General features: G+C 27.6%; 1 protein-coding gene across 2 annotated transcripts in view; it reads left to right on the top strand.

Annotated features, from left to right (window-relative positions):
* Positions 1 to 20,317, top strand: part of LOC126858897 (potassium channel subfamily T member 2) — a 171,480-nt gene that overhangs the window by 118,873 nt on the left and 32,290 nt on the right. For both annotated transcript variants that reach the window (XM_050609563.1, XM_050609562.1), the window contains 6 exons: positions 4,781 to 4,860; positions 6,719 to 6,818; positions 8,398 to 8,596; positions 18,170 to 18,244; positions 19,682 to 19,765; positions 20,084 to 20,178. In XM_050609563.1, the coding sequence (XP_050465520.1) occupies positions 4,781 to 4,860; positions 6,719 to 6,818; positions 8,398 to 8,596; positions 18,170 to 18,244; positions 19,682 to 19,765; positions 20,084 to 20,178 (633 nt within the window). The remainder of the gene's footprint in view (positions 1 to 4,780; positions 4,861 to 6,718; positions 6,819 to 8,397; positions 8,597 to 18,169; positions 18,245 to 19,681; positions 19,766 to 20,083; positions 20,179 to 20,317) is intronic.

Raw genomic sequence — 20,317 nt, forward strand, 5'->3', positions numbered from 1 at the left:
CAACACATCATTTCCATTTGTCGCGAAACAACCCTAAATGACGAATGATTGACGATCATTAACACTTTGATTTCTTACACGTGGCCTAAAGATTCTCTATCTCTAACTTCAAGATTATGATGGAAAGAATGTGGCAAATAGAAGAACCCAATTGATCCCAGTTGTTTTTGTTTTATTTTTTAATTATAAATTGATAGATATTACTGTAGTACATTAATAAATGTATCAGTTGTATTAAAATATTTATTTTATTTACGGCAACAAAAGCATGATTTAGACATTTCCCTTGTCCTTCAATAATTACTTAAACAAATCGCTCTGCATTAGTGGAATATTATTGATACATCAATAAAAAAAATAAAGTCCAAATAAATAAGATAGCTTATCTCTTTAAATAAAATGCGCAACAAAACATTAAACATATCGCATTTTGTGCTATGAGTGTAGGATTTAAGTTAATTTGTTTAAGTTTATTTTTTACTATTTACATATTGCTAGTATTACTATCAATTTTACATATGTTATGTCTTATGTAATCATACACTATATATGTGTAAAAGTCTCTATGGTACACAAACGCGTTTTATGAAAAAATTGCAACCAAATGTTAAAAAAATATAATTTTTTTGTAATATTTGATAATCTATGTTCAGGATGCATTGTACTCTTAAGGATGTCCTGGATGTACAATAATAGTAAAAAATTGTCAAAATTAAAAAGAAAATATGTTTCTTACGTTTATGCTGTTTGAAAAATTAAAAAAATAAATTTGGGGAAAAAAATTAAAGTATCACTAAATAATATGGATTTTGACGTCTTTGTAAAGAAAATAGTTGTAATTAATATTTTTCCTAATTTAAGGCAAAAACTTTTGATCATGAATATCTTCTGAAATCAACTGCAAAAAGCAATGAAAAACGAGTAATTTGCAGAAAGAGAAAAAGAGACAGATAATATTTTTCTACAATTTTTAGTAAATAACTTTTAAACGAATTAGTGAATCTAAGTCAAGTTTTGCACAAATATTTATTAGAGTTTCCTTAATATATTTGAAAATTTTTGTTTCATTGGTAATATTTTTTCTTTGTCAAATTTGTCAATAAATTTTGCAATAGGCGATTTTCCATAAGAATCAATAGTAACTTTAAATTTAAATAACTTCCAAACCATTAAGAGAATTGTGCTTAGTTTTTGCACAAATATTCAGAAGAAATAGTAGAACAATCTATGAAATTTTAATGTTTTTGTTAGTATTTCGATATATATTCTTAATCAATGGTTGATATTGAAATAAAAAAAAAATATTTTTATATTTTTTTCTATATTTATTAAAAAGATCTTTTATACAGTTTATGTAAAAGATCTTTTTCTTTTTCAAAAATTTTTTTGCTCTTGAATATTATGATTGCTAAAAGTGATGGTCTCGTAGATATCAAGTATTATAAATTTTAAACATACAGATAATGTACAATATACAGTAATATACAATTCAAAGATTAATTTATAATTTTATCTTTATCTTAAACTTCTTATTAGCTTTAAAAATTTGAAAAATTTGGGGAAAGGAAACAGAACTCATCTGCAAAAATGACGACGGGTTCAATCATGATATTCTCTTAGCCCGAGTGTCCTCGAAACAAGAACATGGCCCACGTGTTTTGTCAGTGACATTACTCACGGCCCACTAAACGTTCCTTTCTCGTTTGCACAGCCGATCGCGTTAAATTACCGCGTATCACGGAGAGACTGCGGCAATATTTTCGCGTACGAAACTTGAGTGATATTGATACATTCCGCTTTGTATCGTTCGCAGAATTGGCTACTCTTGAAAAAAAAAAAATTGACATTCCTAAATTCTTCAAATTTGACGATTGTTTAACATTATATCGTTTCATGCAATGTTGCGTAAAATTGAACTATTGAAATACGCTGACGTATCACCTCCTGTTAAATGTCAAACTTAATGATTTTGAAATAGTGCGTAGTTCAACGCGATATTTCAATCATTTTTATATCGATAAGCCAACTTTGAATTAAAAATGAAGAATTAAAAATAACCTGTCGCTTTGCCCACCGCTATTATAATTTTGTAGCTAATCAAATATTGAAAATTACTTAAATTTCATTTAATTAAGCGTTACAGAGACCTTTCGGTAGTTACCGATACATTTATCAAGAAAAATTTTAAAGCATTAATTTACAATTAAAGCAAATAATTAATGCTATTGCATGCATATGTAATTATTACTACAAAAAAGTTTGCGATAAGTATCAACGCAAGAAGCTTTAAAAAATTTTTTTCAATTGTAATATAAACTTTATTTATATTATGCCATATAAATATTTCAAAATAGAGACTAATTATAAATAAAATAATTTTGCACTTTAAAAGTTTTTAAGCTTATGTGCATTAAATATATATTTGGAATTTTTTAATAAAATTTTAATTTCTTATTAATAATAAGACACATGTTAAACTATATGATGATTTTACAACATCTCTTACTGATTATGTTGGCATAAAATCATCAGTATTTTATACATTGTATATTTTATAAAATCATTGTTGATTTTATCAATCAATTATTTTTATTTAATATACAATATATATCATGTTATTTCGGGAAAAAATTTGCAAGCATCCATGAATTTCTGTCTAAACTCGTTTCTTCAAGGCTGAGAGAGTGCAAAAAGTTGAACGCAAGCTCGTTCGTCTCGATTGGCATCGTTTCATTCCATCGGCTTTCCGCGTTGAGGACGAATAGCCTAGGTCAGGCATTCGTGACGTTATGTGGGTCAAAGAACCAGTTCAACAACTGGGAACGATCGCGTACGACAGACCGCCTGTCGACGCCGGCCTGGTGACGTCACGCGACGCTATTCTCGGCAACGCCGACGCATTTGCCGCGGCTAAAAATAAGGACTGCGACGGCCGAGCAGGCGAAATGATGACCGACTAATGAGATCGGCCTATTCACTTTGCTGCAATAGTGACAATAACAACAACGGTCATTGCACGCTTGCAGTTTTGTTTTCTAACACGAAATCCGAGACGGAGACGGACGAATGCAAAGGCGAGAATGAACAATAGATAATGATTAGCAATTAGTAAGAATATAAATGAGACAAATATATTTGTGTGATATATTTTAATTATTAGATATACACGTATTAATTATATATTTATTAAATTTTTATATACATAAATACATATATATATATATATATATATATATATATATATATATATATATAATTAACAGAGAATATTATAAAGTTATTTTATTATGCAAATTATTAAATATTGTATGCAATTTAAATTCTGTGTAGCGGCAAATAAATACGTAAAATAAATTTCTCTATTATAATACTCGACAAATATACAGGATGGCCCCGAATGTTCTAACCAGACTTTGAGATCTTATAGGAAATTTAATTCTGAACAAAAAATTTCCTATAATGGGTCGAAAAATGCTTTCTGAAGAAATTATCGCTCTGAAATCTTGATTATTTTACATACGTTTTTTAAATATCATGGAAAATGTGCGTCTTTAAACAAAAAGTACCGAAACAAATGTTGTAGAAAATTAAATTATCTTTCAAATAAGATCAAAATAATTGTTGTACGTTCCATAGATTTTGATATAAAACCAGTTTCAAACAAGAGGAAATCCGCGACTAGATCGATCATTACTCAATGCCAAAAGTATATTGGAGCTAGCGGGGGACATTTTGAGAACAGTTAGTTTTTTCACGTCTTTATTCATTTTCTACTATTACGTGCTATTTTAGTTGGAAAAAATTTATTTTATTTTCATAAAAAAAAAAGATTTTTATTTTTTATTTTTATCGTTTTTTTCAAGAAATTTATTAAGTTTTATTTTCTTTTTATTTCATTTTCTTTTCACCTTTTGCTCTTTCTTTTAAATTTCATTTTCTTTTTATTTTATTTTCTTTTCACCTTTTGCTCTTCCTTTATCAGAGGTTTTTGAGCGATAACTTCTTAAGGAAGCATTTTTCGATTTATAGGAAATTTTTTGTTCAGAATTAAATTTCTTATAAGATCTCAAAGTCTGGCTGGAACGTTCGGGGCCACCCTGTATAATAAGCAACATTATGAAATTTTTTCAAATGACATTGCATTATCGTATAATTTATACTACAGTTAATATATGCCACAATTTCTGTAAAAAGAAATAAGTCTTATATGAATGTTGTTTGAACATAATGTTGGATAGAAATGACTCATTATAATGTTGGATAAAAATGACTCGTGAGATATAATACAGTAGATAATAGATAGTAATAATGATAATTTGAATAGCACATATACGCCTCACTATTGCAATGTTCGATTAGTTACGCACGCTGATAATATAGAGGTATTCTCCTTGTCGTTGCTTTGATCTCTAAATAGTCGATCGATAACAAGTCATTCCTTTGATCTCTAAATAGCCGCTCGATAAGTCTCCATGGACATAGATATGCCGTATTCCTTTGTGACTGCACATTATATTTACAAATATCTACGCAGATCTACGATATCTATGCATATGTAAGATGACTGATAGAATGTTATTATAAAGTTTATTATTAAAATAAAAACGATTCGTAATACGCTGATAGTTGTGCATATATGTGACAAATAGATATATGAAACTTATCAAAGTTAAAATAACAAAATGGAATCATTGCGTAAAATTAGATAACGTTATAATTAAGACTTATGAAAAGTTTGCCAAACCAGTTAGTAATAATATCGTCATATGTCTGTTTTCAGAGTTCGCGTGGAGTATTATGTGAATGAAAACACATTCAAGGAACGGCTTCAGCTGTATTTCATCAAGAATCAACGTTCGAGTAAGTGCAAATATTATTGTTCGTGTTTATGAAAAATTTTTAATTTTATATATTTTAAATAGAAGGAGTTTTTTTTTATGGAAGATTATGATAAATATTTTTTTGAATGTACATAATTATGAAATTCTTTAGTTGTGTATAAAAGTCAAAATAAAAAATATTAGTTGTACTGAAAACGGTACATCGGAAAATCCGTTTACAATATTTTAGTTTAAAAATTGATGTTAAACAATTTTTTATATACACATATATACATGTAATCATAAAAATCTTAATCAAATTTTTGTTTAAAAAAATTTTATTTTGTGCTGTGTTGCATTTCTAAAAGATCGCTATCGTGATTATTGTAAAAGTATTATTTACTATGTTTTATGCATGATATCACGTATTAATTTATCAATATATTTGATATTTCATTCGACGTAGGAGAGATCCGCTACTGTAAACTCATATCTACGATTCTATCTCATACTATTTGATAGCAGCATTATTTTCCGCACTACATCGTAACACGCGAGATATATAGCTATGTAATTATAAGATATGTTGCGTTTCTATATATTATTAGCTTTGCAAAATTTTTTATAATTATATTAAACATTATATAATATATTGATATATATTTAAAAATTAATAATACGTTTAGAATATTAAATTTTAAAAGTAAAATATAATTAAAAAAAAAAAATAGAGAGAAAAAAATATCGAGATGGGGGGAGAATATTTTAGAGATAAATATCGCGATACAACCCTGGAGATAAATTCTAAGCTTACATCACCTCTCGCCTCCCTAGTATCGTATTTTTGCTAAATTGTCGCCGCCGAAAATAGGCGGATTGTCGTCGACGTTCTTCCGGCGTATCGCAATGCGGTCTCGATTGTTTCATTTCGAAATAGCGAAGCCGTTACGAAAGGCAATTGCAAGAATATCGCGGCCATCATCCTCGCAGATATCTCGAAAGAGCACGATTGTGCTCTTTCAGGGTTGATGGCGATAGTCGATAATAGATATTGTGCCACCATGAATTTCTCTTGCCTGACCTTTGTACCTGACCTGTGCGATTAGGACGTCGTGAACCCAACAGGTCAATGCTTTGTTGCTCTTTGTAAAGTTTGTCGTGGTTAAAGCATCTCGTTAGAATCACCCGGTCGATCGATATTTGGTCTAAACATAAGCCGGTCTTCAATCTGATTCTCAGAGAAACCTTAGTGTATTACATAACTTTTAGGCTTATAATAGCACAAATTATAATAAATATTCGTTATTATGTTAAATTGCTCATTACATTAAAAATATATAAATTTTGTATATTATTTTAAATTTTATTATACTAAATTATATTTGATAATATATTTATAATAAATTTTATATTACTTAAAAGTCTTTTTCTAAATTATATAACTTTATGTAATAAATTTTATTACATCAAATTAGAGTAAATTTGAAATATTTTGAATTTACAAGTAAATACATTTACAAAATATACGTCTTTAATTGAGCATCTTTTGTATATGAAAAACCGACAGCTAGATTTAACTTGACTTTGAGAATTGAGGAAATTTTGACAATCTTGATATATTTTAAAAATAGTCATGTGTAAAGGGGAAAGAAAAACTTCCAATATACTGTCAAGATATTTATATAGAATTTATCGATTGATAAGATGATATAAAGAGTGCTTTATTTTTTTTAAAAGCCCAAACAAATTTAATATATAAATTCAAGTTTACTTTTAATATTATATCTTGCTACATAAAAGATAGGATAAAAAGAAGAATCTTTAGAATTAATAAAAAAATTGAATAGAAAGTTACTGCAAAGATGTAAATTAAATGAAAAATTAAACTTATGTTTCAGGTTTGAGGATACGACTTGCTAATCTCTTCTTCAAATTGCTAACATGCTTCTTGTATATATTCAGGGTTATTACCGACAGCGACCCAACGTTCGCAGCATGGTAAGTTATATTCAATACCCGAGTTCTTTTAAATGCCCATGGGGGAAAACGAAAACGTGAGCTTCATGTCAAACATTTTTTTTTTAACTACAGAAACAATTTTTCAAGTGGAAATCCAGATATTGCATCTAATGATGTATCTGAATGATGTATTCGTTTGAAATACTTAAAAATTGTTGTTTCTTTATCCTTACAAATTGATATTTGTTTCAATATTTACAATATTTATGCAGCTCTGCATTTTGTATTTCTTCGCTTCACCTATTTTACGCAAAAAAAAAGTTTATAGTAGTATTGTTTGTATACCGAATGTCACAACTTTTCTGTATTTTCTTTCAACTACGTATTTCTTGATAAATATAAAAAATGCCGTTTATACATATAATAACAGAAAAGTTAATTTATCTTATCATTTTTATTAAAAATATATTTATATTTATATTTATAAAAAAATAAATCAATTTAAAATTTTAAAAATACAGATAATCTGAATATATATTTTAGCATAAACGATCACTGACGTTGAAAACACAGAAATTGTTTCATTTGATTTCTTTTCATATCATTGACGTAGTTATCCGGGAAAATTTTATTTTTGCAAAGAAGAACTCGTTCCCAGTTTCAATGTACAAACAACGTAAAATTCATGCTTGATTATGCATATCATACCGTGCTCCTAACATGGTTGAGAATAAGACCCACAGATAAGACTACAACGAATATAATATAGAGTGATTGTTGTTTGCGTATAAAGATGGCAGTGTTCTCAATAGAATTTTTTGATATTTTTCTCCATTTCTTAGAAAAAAATTTATAATTATCTACATATAACTTTTTAATCAGATTATTAATGTTATATAAATAATATAAATAAACTGTCATTTACTCTGCACACGCCTTTTTCTCGTAAATAATATTTAATAAATAGAAAAAGATAATATTTAATAAATAGAAAAGATATATATATATATATATATATATATATATATATAATTTCTTTATCAAAAATTTGATACAAGAAATAATTTATTGCAAGATTGTAATTTTTATCATTAGATATCTAAATTCTAAATTATATAAATCTTTGTTAGTTTCTGTTCTTTGGAACTTTGTGATAAAAAAAGACTCTCCATTGATATCGTCTCAGTTGATATCCGTTAATGTAAATTTAACAAAATATCTTAATACTCGAAGAGTAACTTCATGATTAAGCTTCCGATCAAATTTCCGTTAAGGAATTATCGATTCCAAGCTCTCCGAGGAAACTGTCACTAACAGGGGAGTGGCGATCTCAGTGAGGCTCTCTTACGTATACAAACTCCACATATCGATGCAAAAATTTTAATAAAAGATGTATGTTCCGATTCGCCTATATATACCTTTTTCACCGCATACGGTATTGCGACCTTTCTATTCTTTCCACGCAACGATATTTGAATCCCCGATGCAATCCAAACGACACACTTGATATCGAAAACCTATCGTAACTCGTCCGATTCGTGCACGCAAATATCCATGTGCCTCTCTATCGGCACACTCACATCCGTCACTCATAACTTTTCTCTCTTTTTCTCTCTAGTTACGGTTGCATACCTGGCAACAAGACCGAGTTCCTCGCCTCGCAAAACTTGACGGAGGAGGAGTTCCAGGACCACCCGACCATCAATTGGGACGCAATTCTCTGGGTCAGAAGACCCCTAGAGCTGTGGATAGTTCAAGTGATTTTGGCGATGGTGTCGTTAACTGAGGCCTTACTACTCGCTTACCTCGGTTACAAGGTACGTTATCTCTTTATTTATAAAGTATTTTTCGCTCTTTTTTATTCGACATTCTGTCGATTGTTATCTTGACGCTCATTATTTTATTGACTTACTTCGCGAAGAGTTTTATGGTTGTACCCTTTCTTCTCTCAAATTTTATTTTTTTCTTAATTTTAACAGATGATATTAAAATATAGAAAATTGCGAGAAAAATTGCCATTGTTTTATATATTAAAATAAACATTACATTTCTATTTTAAATTTATGTTTAATTAAATTAAAAGGCAGCGGCTTTTATAAAACCACAAAGCTCTTTATGCCTAAAATAATTTTATGTAGTTTAAGTGCAATTTTAATTTAATTAAATGAGTAAAAATTTTTTTTTATTATAATAAGTATTTTGTCATTTTTATATGATATATCTGTATGTATTTCTATATAATATATATATACCGCATGATATTTGTGTGTTTTGCATGAGTACAATATGCGCTTAACCAAATTCGCTATGCTCTCCTTCGCTGTTCTGCAATTTCTGAAATAAATTTAAAATATATGTGAAATAAAGCATATTTTTTTATATTTTTATAAGTGCATCAAATATCGAATTGACTTATTGAAAGCATAATTTACGGTTCTATAATTCAGTATTTTAAATTGATTGAATACGTTGTATTGTGAGTCCTATGTACAATGTCTCGAGTGTTATTTATTTTCGTGGTTTATTTGTTTGAAACAAATATTATGCCAATTTATCTCATATTATACAGAATCACGCATTTGAATTTAAAAGCTTAAAAAAAAATTAATTGAGAGAATTGTGGCGAGAAAAATGTTTTTAACTGGTTAAATGTTCCTCATTTTGCGTTTTCTCGAATTTTCTTTCTTTTAAAACTCGAAAATTTCTTGACAGAAGCTATATTATAAGCAAAATAAAATCAATCTAATAGTTTGAGAGATGCTCCTACATTTTTTTGAGACTCAAATAAATCTTATTTTACTTTATTTCGATTGAAAAGGTAATTTAGAAAAGAATTTAAGACTACAAAAAAATAATATAAAAATTAAATTATGTTAAATATAATTAAAATTAAATGACATTAAAGTTAAATGTCTTTTTTATTTTTTACTTATAGAATGCATATTACATAATAAATTTTTAATCAATCTCTCAAATATGCAACAAATATTAAGTAAGAATGACTTAAAAAAAAAGTTATTTTTAATAAAACTTTTTATTCTAATGCATATAGAGAGATTTCTTGTGTGACATATAAATATTACATTATTATATACATAAATATTATTATACATATACAATATTAAAAACAAGATAAAAGATAGTAAAAAAAATTTTGGAACCTTTTTTTTCTCTATAATAATTTGTAAAGAATAAAAAGGAACAATAGAAACAATAAAGACTTATAAAAGTCATATATATATATTGATGTAAAATAATCATTTTATCTTACCGTGTTTTTATTCAGCGATAATTTCCATACGCGCGCGCATGTAGAATTTGCGATAAAATCTCTAACGATTTGTAGAAAGTTCGTCACGCTATTTATTAATTCCGGTGATAAGTCGACAACGTTACATCGATAATATACAAACGTATTAATAGAATGTGCCGTTATTAAATATAATATGCCATGGTTGCAATAAAATTTATATATGCATGAATATTAAGTCAATAAAAAGACACTTCACACTTTGAATTTTTTTAGAATCAATTCTAATATTCTATCTAAAAAATAATCTTGTCTAATATATTATGCTATTATGAAAAACATTTTTCAATGACCGTACAAAATGGATTTTTGTCGTATTATATCGTCGTATATATCACTTTTTCTGGGTATAGTTTCGAAAAGTACTCACCCCCGATTTTTTTAAAACTTAGTATTCTTACATATTTTGATGCTCTGATTACGAATATCATAGTGAAAATTGGCGACTATTTGATTTTCATGGTGAAAACCATGAAAAACCCATCAAAATTATAGTTTTTTACACTTATCTCAGTAAATACGGAAAATCACGATGAATGTTTCGGACAAAAGTTTTAGATCTCACGGAGATAAACATTTTACGTTCTATACATTTTTACCGTACGCATAATGGTTTTCGAGAAAATGGAGTATAAAGACAGTAACAGCGTTAACACAAAAATTCTAGGTAAATATGCATATTAGCGCCGACCTCACCGATTTCAATGACCTTGATACATGTTATCAAGGACATAATTCTGAGTAGCTTTTTCTTCTAATTTAATCATCGCTCGTTGCTTATTAAAAAGTTATTAACAAAAAAAGTTTGAAATATACCAAAGTACATGCATCGACAGGAAACACACACACACACACACACACACACATACACGGCGGGGGAGGGGGAGGCAAGGGGGGCCTTCGGAGCAGGATGGACTTTGCTTTATAATGTAGCATGTACTTTGTAAATTTTTTTCGGAACTTTTCGGAACTTTATCCCGATTTAAATAAAATATATTTGTTCTTTGTTTTTAAATATGTTTCTAAAGAAAAAATTATATACACACATATAAATATATGTATAGAGAAGAACATATATAGGAAAAGTATAATATATATAATTTACAAATGTGAAAGATAATACATAAATTTCTAAGAAAAATAAGAATTGTTAATAATTAATAAATGCCTGTTAAGCAAGTTAGGTTTAACTCACGAATGAGCTTTTGTAATTTTGAAAGTCCAATTCATCGAAGTCTTCCACAGACGCAACGATTGTTGAAATCTCCGCATTCATAAAAATAATTATCAGTTATCGATATCTTTTAATACAATTATTTAATACAAAATAATGTACACAAATATAAATGAGCATACTTTCAGCAAAATTATCTATAATTTAAAGTATTGTTAATAATAACTAAGAAAAAAGCGCTCGCAAAATATTGATATATGAGATAATCAGTATTTCATCTCAGTGCAAAAGAATGATTAAGATTGCATAAGTAAAAATATTCTATATTATATAAATCTGATATCTCTTGGTGTGTGTCTTACAAGTATATGGGTGGGGCTGCTGATGTTGCGGTTATGAAAGCCACCTTGGGTTGGCAACAACAGAACGCTTCGAGCAAAATCGCATCAAGCTTCCTTGTTTATGAATTTAGCTTGTGAAGGGACTCGATGTCGAAACTCCTTGGGGGGATCCGCCAGATCTGGGAATTAGCGGGGTCATACGCGGGCGTAATATCAGCGCAACGTGATGCGATGGCATCGGTCTTGTCACGCGTAATCACGGGTCCGTCATCCCCTAAGGGAAGTGGATTATGTATTCCGGCTCATGACGGATCATAGGACGCTCTAGATATGCAGATCATCGCGCACGTTTTCCATTCTCTTCGGTCGCCTCTCGTTTCCCTCCGTCGCGTCGGCTTCCGTCATTCTCGATTTGCAAAGTTTTAGAGTCTTCTTTTACCGGATTCCGGGAGAAAACGGAGGCGTCGCAAATGGATTGTAATAAAAAGTCGTCGTTAACTGCATGACTGCGCTCCGGATTACCTTACGTTCCATGGCGAAATTAGACAATTAAAGTTGAGTATTGCGTGAATTCACTCTACTGTGAATTCATTTCACTAAAAGCAGATTTTTAAAATCCATTTTAAAACCAATCTCTAAGTATAATGCTCCATAACGTAAATTTTCTTAAATTTCATTGTGTAGATAAGATATAGAAAAAGAAGAATTATATATTCACTTTATCATTATTCAAATTTTAAAAGTTATTGAATATTAATTAAAAATTTTGTTTCTTCATTTTTTTTTAAACAATAATAAATAATTTTATTGAAATTATACAAACATTTAATTATTTATTTATTAAATTTTATTTATTAATTATTAGTTTATTAAACAATTTTTTGCGACTCTTTCTGCATCTTTTTTATTATTAAAAATTGCATTACAAGAAGCAAGTTTCTATCCCATATATTAACTATGGAAAATCTAATTTTCTAAACTATCAAAATGAAATCAAACAGACTTTAAATTTATACCCTGTCCTTTTTTTTGACATATTCTTCTTATCTTAATTAAATTGCATTCGTCGACACATAACCGCTAGTTTATAAATCCGAAAAGCGGATATTAATCAGAATTCTCGAAAAAATTTATTTGATTATTCTGGATGTAAAACTATAAATAAATTACATTTGCGTTTGATATGATGAATATAAAAAAACGCGATCTGCCTGCAGAGACTCTTTATTAAAAGTATCTCACAATCAATGCGCTCTCAATATTCACAGATGCCTCATTGCAGCGTAATCATTGCATTCTCACTTTTTCTTTCCGGTACTGATGATTTTCTTTCATAAGAAGATAAGAAGATGAAAATATATAGAAAAGAATAATGGAGAATTCAAGATTTTTATCTGCAATTCATTGAAAAAATAATGTCTTATTAAATAATATCAATATAAATTATAAATAGACAAATACATATTATTTTAGTCACTATTAAAAAATAATAATAAAGAAGTTATATTATATTAATATATTGCTTGGTTATCGATAAGATTAGAATCAAAATTATCTTGAATTGGAGTTTTCTCTGAAGATAAGAAAAAAGATATGGAGATTTTTTAACTTTAAGCACACATAAAGATAAAAATTTTATGTAAATATTATAATATAGGTAAATGTATTTCAAAAATGTAATAAACAGATTTTAATTAATCAAACATTTGCTAATCAAGTCAATTTTGTACTATTTATTTAAATTTTTACATCTTTTTAATTTTTTTACATATATATATATCGTCTTTTTGTATTTTTAGTGATATTAAAAATTGCTGAACAGAATTATTCATTTCCACGCTGTGTGCCGTTGTGTATAAAAATGTAGTAGTCCATGTAATATTAAAGAGCGTCACAAAAGAAAAGCGTCAGCGGGTGCGGGTGGCACAAGATTTATGTTTTTCTTGAGATTCTTTGCTCGCACCTCCGTGCTCAAAGGCTTTGTCTGCAACATAGCGACGGTGATTGCGCTCGGAAGTTGATGCATCTTGAAGTCAATATAGAAAACAAGTTACACAAAGTAGATTACAATAAAGCAATTTTCTTAGATATAGGAAAATTTATTTATATTTGCATTTAAAATGTAAACAGAGTGAACAAAATTTACGGAATTTTTTTCTTATAAAACTTATGCTATTTTTAATTATGTATATTTAAATTTCTTATTTGTAACTTTTAGGAACTCTAACATAAATCACATATTTCTCTCAAAATACATTATTTTGTATACATTATCACGAATCATGATTATTAACAATAATACACAAAGTATGCAGCTTTTATTATTAGATTTATTAATAACTTTAGCTAAAAACCAAGAAGTAGACTTGGTTTACATAAATTCCTTAAAACACGCATACCAACCATTCCATATTCATACCTCATACCTTTATAAATATATTAGTGTCTATCTCATCCTTTCGCTTCTTATCCTATATTATTTTATCCTTTACGCTTCTTATCCTATTTGCCTCTTTCTTATATCTACATTATCCTTCGTCACTATCCTATAATTATTTCACATTTCTTTGCTTTTACAATCAAATAATCCTCGCTCTTTATAATCAATTATACACAAAAATACTTTTCCTTATTATCCTGTGTTACTTTATCCTCTACGCTTCTTTTTCTTCCCTTCACATTTTATCCTCCCTTCGTTTCTTATCCTATATTATTATTTCATATACCTTTATCTTTCGTCCCTATCATATCCTATAATTATTTCACATTTTTTTACCTTTACAATGATATAACCCTTGCTCTTATAATCAAATACACAAAAATTTCTTATTATCCTATATTACTTTATCCACTACGCTTCTTATCCTATTCCTTCATCCTTTCATCTTTAATACAACGTGCGCATAAACATAACCTTACTTATTATTCTTCCTCTTTTCCCTTTCCTCATCTATTATGATCTTTCTTATCCTTTCAACTTCTTTACTACACAAATCTATTATCATTTATTGACAATCATCCTAAATATAATTTACCCTTCTTTATACTTTCTTTCCTTATCGGCATTCTTTCGTTGTCCGATTTCCTCACCATCCTAACCTAAAAAACACCCTATCTATTATATTTCTGCTCTTCCCTTCAATCACATCTTCTTTCCTATCTATTTTTTTCCTACCTAATTTATACGTCTTTTCTTACACGTTATACAATTAATATTTACTAAAAACTTACATTCCATGCACACGTCCGCTCACTCACACGCCATCTAATCAAGTCCCGCAGCTTTTATTATTAAATATGTGACAATAACGATATGTGTAGTGTAATTAGATTATCCGAATTTATTATTTAAAAGTTTATTTATTAGATAAAGTTATTTAAATACATCTGTTATAAAATTTGAAACGAATATGTCGCCATAAGGAGGAAAGCAAATATGTATGAGAACCGCATATAAATGAAAATTTATCCACTCGAAGGAATCCCTTCGTCAGGATACAGCTGTAGATTCTGCGATCCTCTCGTAATCGTTTGCATGATGTCGTGGAAATCGCTTGGGGTGCAAGCACGCGTATCTACGTACACACATGGCTAATCCGATATATTTTTTCAAAAGAATTTCAACTCGCTTTTAAAGATACAAGATTTATAGCGAAGAAACGCCCTTTAAATTAAGGTAATCCGATAAAGATGTCGTGTACTTCATGCGGAAATTTTTCGTTTTAAATTTTTATCGCGTCGAAGGAATGGAGTTGAAGAAGAGAGGAGTAGAATCGATGATCATTTAGGGCACTTTACGCAGCATCATTGGTCTGATTGCATCAGTGGGCTGCATCCCTCGCGGCTTTTATAAATTGATCGTTCCGCTTGCAGCAACTTGAACATAACTTAATTTTATTTAAGTAAAATAAAAGTTACGAAATTTTATACTAATTTCACTAAAGTCCGAAATTTTATGCTTAAAAGTGTCATCGAGGAAAATAGTTACTTACAATGGCATGTAACATGTTACAATACGCATTAACAGTAGAAAATATATATAATAAATTAATAAAAGTCAATTTTTGATTAGTTAATTACTTTTATTGTTAAACATCTAACAGCATAATTTAATTAGAATTATCCATAAATTATCGTAAATAACAATTGTTGTAACAGATTTATACAATAAGATATAAATATTATATATTAAATGTTATATATCCTTAAGTTTGATAATTTAAAAGAATAGAAAAAGTTATATGTTTCTCTCTCAGTAAAATAAAATTGTGTTTTCAGGTTTAATTCTGTTTAAATGAGTATTTAATTAGAACCACATTAGTACGTAAAATTACGTTTTCTCTATTAAATATCTGGTGTAAGATAAAAAAGATTAATAATTCAGTTTGCACAGAAAATATATGTAACGTGGAAGCAATTTTTTAAGATAATTTATTTAGATAAAGGAAAAAAATAGAATAGCATTGTATATGCATGTCGTGACTAATGCATTTCTTATAGATATGTTTTGCTATTTAAAAAACAGGAATAGGAATAAACTTAACACATGTTCAGCTTCTATCGTGAAATTACAGTATGATAAACGCAATGTTGATTGCTGTTGAATATTCCATGATAAAACGAGATGGTAATTAGAAAGTATTTTAAGACGCGCCATTTAGAACGTCTGCATAAATGAATATTTCAATAGTATCTATATATGCTGTATGCATTTCTTAAATTATACGTATATATATCACTATAAATTTAAATTATTTTATGCAGGACAAAATATAAACGTATTGTGATAGTAGCTGTAGCGCAAACTTACCGTAATAAATACTACTTTCTCGTGAAACTTTCATTAAAGGCATTTAGTCTTATACACGGTTTATTTGATGTAACAAGATATTAACGCGACAAGTTTAATGTATTACATGCCAGCAGTTTCTTTAGACATATGTAAAATATGGATTTTATATTTTTCTTATATTTATCGTTGTATACAATCTTTGTATTTTCTATTCATTATAATTTTTTTATTAATTTATATATATATATATATATATATATATATATATATATATATATGTACATATATAATGATATATAAATATATAATATATCATTTCATAAATCAAAAATTGATTTATATATATATATAAATCAATTTTTTTTTAAATAAAACTTGCATATCTTTTTTTAATTTTTTAATATACATATACATAGTCTTAAATTTTTTTAACAATTATTTTTATAGTTTTTTTATAAAGTTTATTTAATTAGTCAATTATTTAATTTTTAAATACTCAATTATTTAATTATTTAAATTTTGAAAAATTTTATTAAAATGAAAACTATTTAAGATATTAATTAAATGTTAATTTTTAATTAAATATCATTTTGTTACTTTTATTTAGCTTTTATGACAGAATATGTAAGATACTCAAAATCTTTAGAATTTAAATCTTATCTTTTAATTTTTGTTTATATAAAAATTGAAATAATGTAGACAAAAATGAGATATAGCTACAACATTTTATTATAATAAATTACATAAATAATTCTAAAAGTTTTGATAAACAATATGCTAGTTTGGCGGTAGATTTGTTCTTTTCTTGTAAAAAGATTCTACTGTATGTAAATATAAATGAAGAATACTTTTTATCCTAATTAAGAACTTACTATGAATGAGAAACTTTTATCGAGATAAAAAGTCAGCCGTTAACATCAAAGAGACGTATAATATGATGAAAGGTCGCGGTTTATGCAAAAATGTAATATGCACGTCACGTTCTCGGCAAAGTGCACAGGAGAAAGTACATTGAGTCAACAATCCCTGCGAGCTCGATGATGAGACGAAGAAGTTTCTGATTTGATTACGCTCGTATTCTCCGTTACTGTCTCATGACTGAAATTAATTAGCACTGGCGTTGATGCGGTAAATGCTATTTTTTATAAGATATAATTCTTCCGATTAATTCTTTTAACGTTTAAGCGTCTATTTACATTTTTATACTCAATCACATCGTGCTGTAAACAGTCTTAGATTCTTCTCTGTTTAAAAGATTAAATAAAGCATCGAGTACATACATATAATATATAAAAAAAAATAAAATAAAAAAAGTAAAATAAAATAAAATAATAATAAAATTAATAAATTGTATGTTTAATTATGACTTAATAGTAATTAATGCGTATAAAGTAATGCAGTTTTTGAAATATTATGGATGAGTTGTTGACTATATGCATTCGCATGCATACATTATTGCATATACATAAATATATGTGTGTGTTTTAAAGTTGTTGTTAGCCACGCAAGATAGTTGACGATAAATAAAATAAAATAAATAAAAAAAAATAAAAATAAAATAAAAACAAAATAAATAAAGATAAATAGAAATTAAAAAATGAATCGCGAGGATCTCTCAAATTTATTAATGCGCGTTTGCTTTCATAACACTTTTAACGGGATTAGGAAATGCAGAACGGCGAAGCGCACGTTTACTTTTGGAACGTTATTCACAGTTCCTACTTTGATAAAATTGTCGCTGGGTATGTTGAGCTGTCCTCGTAATGTTCACAGGGAAATGTCTGGCAGCAGCTTCTATCCTTTCACTTCATCCTGGAATTGGTCAACACAATCCCATTCACAATAACGGTAAGTTTTTAAGGGAATTAAATTTATGTGTTTTTAATTATATAAATTGTTAAAATTTGTTTATATTTTATATACAAAAGACAATATATGTTGCTAATGATATTAAATTCTTTGGCAGGTTTTCATTATTTTGATATCAAATCTTGTTTGCTTGCATATAAAAAATTGTAAAATCGCTCAGTTGCAGAAATTTTTATTTATGCCTACAATTTAATGTAAATTAAAAAATATGCAAAGTAAAACTATATATTATTACCAATTTTTATTGTCTTTGCAATAATTAATTTTTAATATATTTATTTCTAGCATGCATTATCTTTGCTTATTAACATAAAATAATCTTGGAATTATTGTACATAGTACATATGATCTAATTGACTACAATTATTGGGATCGACAATTAGAAACTAACATCATATAAAAAATATAGAAAAAAATTTTAAAGTAATATATATGTATATAATAAAACATTTGCTTGGGAAAATATACATAAACCTTGCGACAAATTGTATATGGTTATGATGTATCGATTTTTGCATGTCCCATAGGGAATAACCTTTATTTCACAGTGGACAGTACGTAATGACGTTACGTGCATTCGTTATTGCGCTTTAGAATTAAAGCTAGTTTAATCTCATTAATTATGGAATATGTGGTGTCATTCATAAGTAAACTGGTTATATAAATCGATAATATAACTCTTATATAACCGTCTTCAATATGTAAAAGATACATTTATTAAAGAACTAAAGTAATCCCGAAACAATATAATAGTCTTTATAAGAAGAACAAACATTACACACAACACACACACGAATTAACTTAGGCTTGCAATATAAATGCAATATTATGTTTTTAAAATCTGCTTATTATTATGTTTATTTTTTTAATATATATATAATATTAAGTATTAATGTAACAACAATTTTTACAATAACATTATTTTCTTAATTGAACATTTATCGAAAAGTAAAAAAATCATTTTAAAAAAATTAATCATACATATGCAAGAATTTGTTTTGTAAATTTCTCGAACTCTATCTTTGATATTTTTTAAACTTTTAAATTCTGATGAAAATATGAAAGAAAAAATTTTTTAAGAATGTAGAATAATTTTTATGGGGGGAATTTATATCAATAATATAATTTTTAGTTTTTTATAAACGTGATATATGTATACACAAAACCACGTTTTATTTGTTAATAAAAAATTAATTTGTAAAACAATTAAATTAATAATTAAATTAATAATAAATAATTTAAAACATAAAGCTATTTTCTTAAGAAATTAGAACACGATTAAACAGAGCATTAGCTAATCGATTTCGCAATAAGTTTGCAAGGCATTAAATATTCAATATGTTAATCACAATTTATAACAGACGGAAGTGACAAACGTGAAGATAGTATAATTAAATATTGATATTATGTTCGCAGTTATTATACCCACCAATGAGAAATTTGTTTATTCCGGTGTTCCTAAATTGCTGGTTGGCGAAACACTCCCTGGAGAATATGTTCGTAAGTAGCTCATAATGTAATTAATATCAATGTTGAAAAAGGCGTTTCTTGCTTTCAAGAGAAATAAAAAAATCTTTAAAAGCTTTATCTTTCAAATTAGTAACGTAATTTAGTTTATGTCAAGTATTGCGGTTCTAATGTTTTAATAATTTTTCGAGTCAGCATTTACAAGTTTATAATCATTTTTTCTATTATTATTAATATTTCTTTGTGTGAATTTTAAATGGTTTTTTTTTGTTGTCCTTGAGGGCAAAAAATTATTTTTTTTAAATATACTCTTTCGATTCATAGTCAATGTAATTATTAATGACATTTCAGAACGATCTACACAGGGCGATGCAAAAGTCCCAATCGGCGTTGAGTCAGCAGCTGATGATCCTTAGTGCTACGTTACTGTGCCTTGTCTTTACTAGGTGAGTGCTTTCAAATAAAATGATTTTCATACAATTACACTTTCAAGAATATATTGTTCCTTTTGGCATTAAATAAAAATGATTATTACTATGTATAATTATACGATTTTAATTCACGTTCTCTTCTTTTAATATTCAC

This window comes from Cataglyphis hispanica, chromosome 2 (assembly GCF_021464435.1).
Source record: "Cataglyphis hispanica isolate Lineage 1 chromosome 2, ULB_Chis1_1.0, whole genome shotgun sequence".
NCBI lineage: Eukaryota > Metazoa > Arthropoda > Insecta > Hymenoptera > Formicidae > Cataglyphis > Cataglyphis hispanica.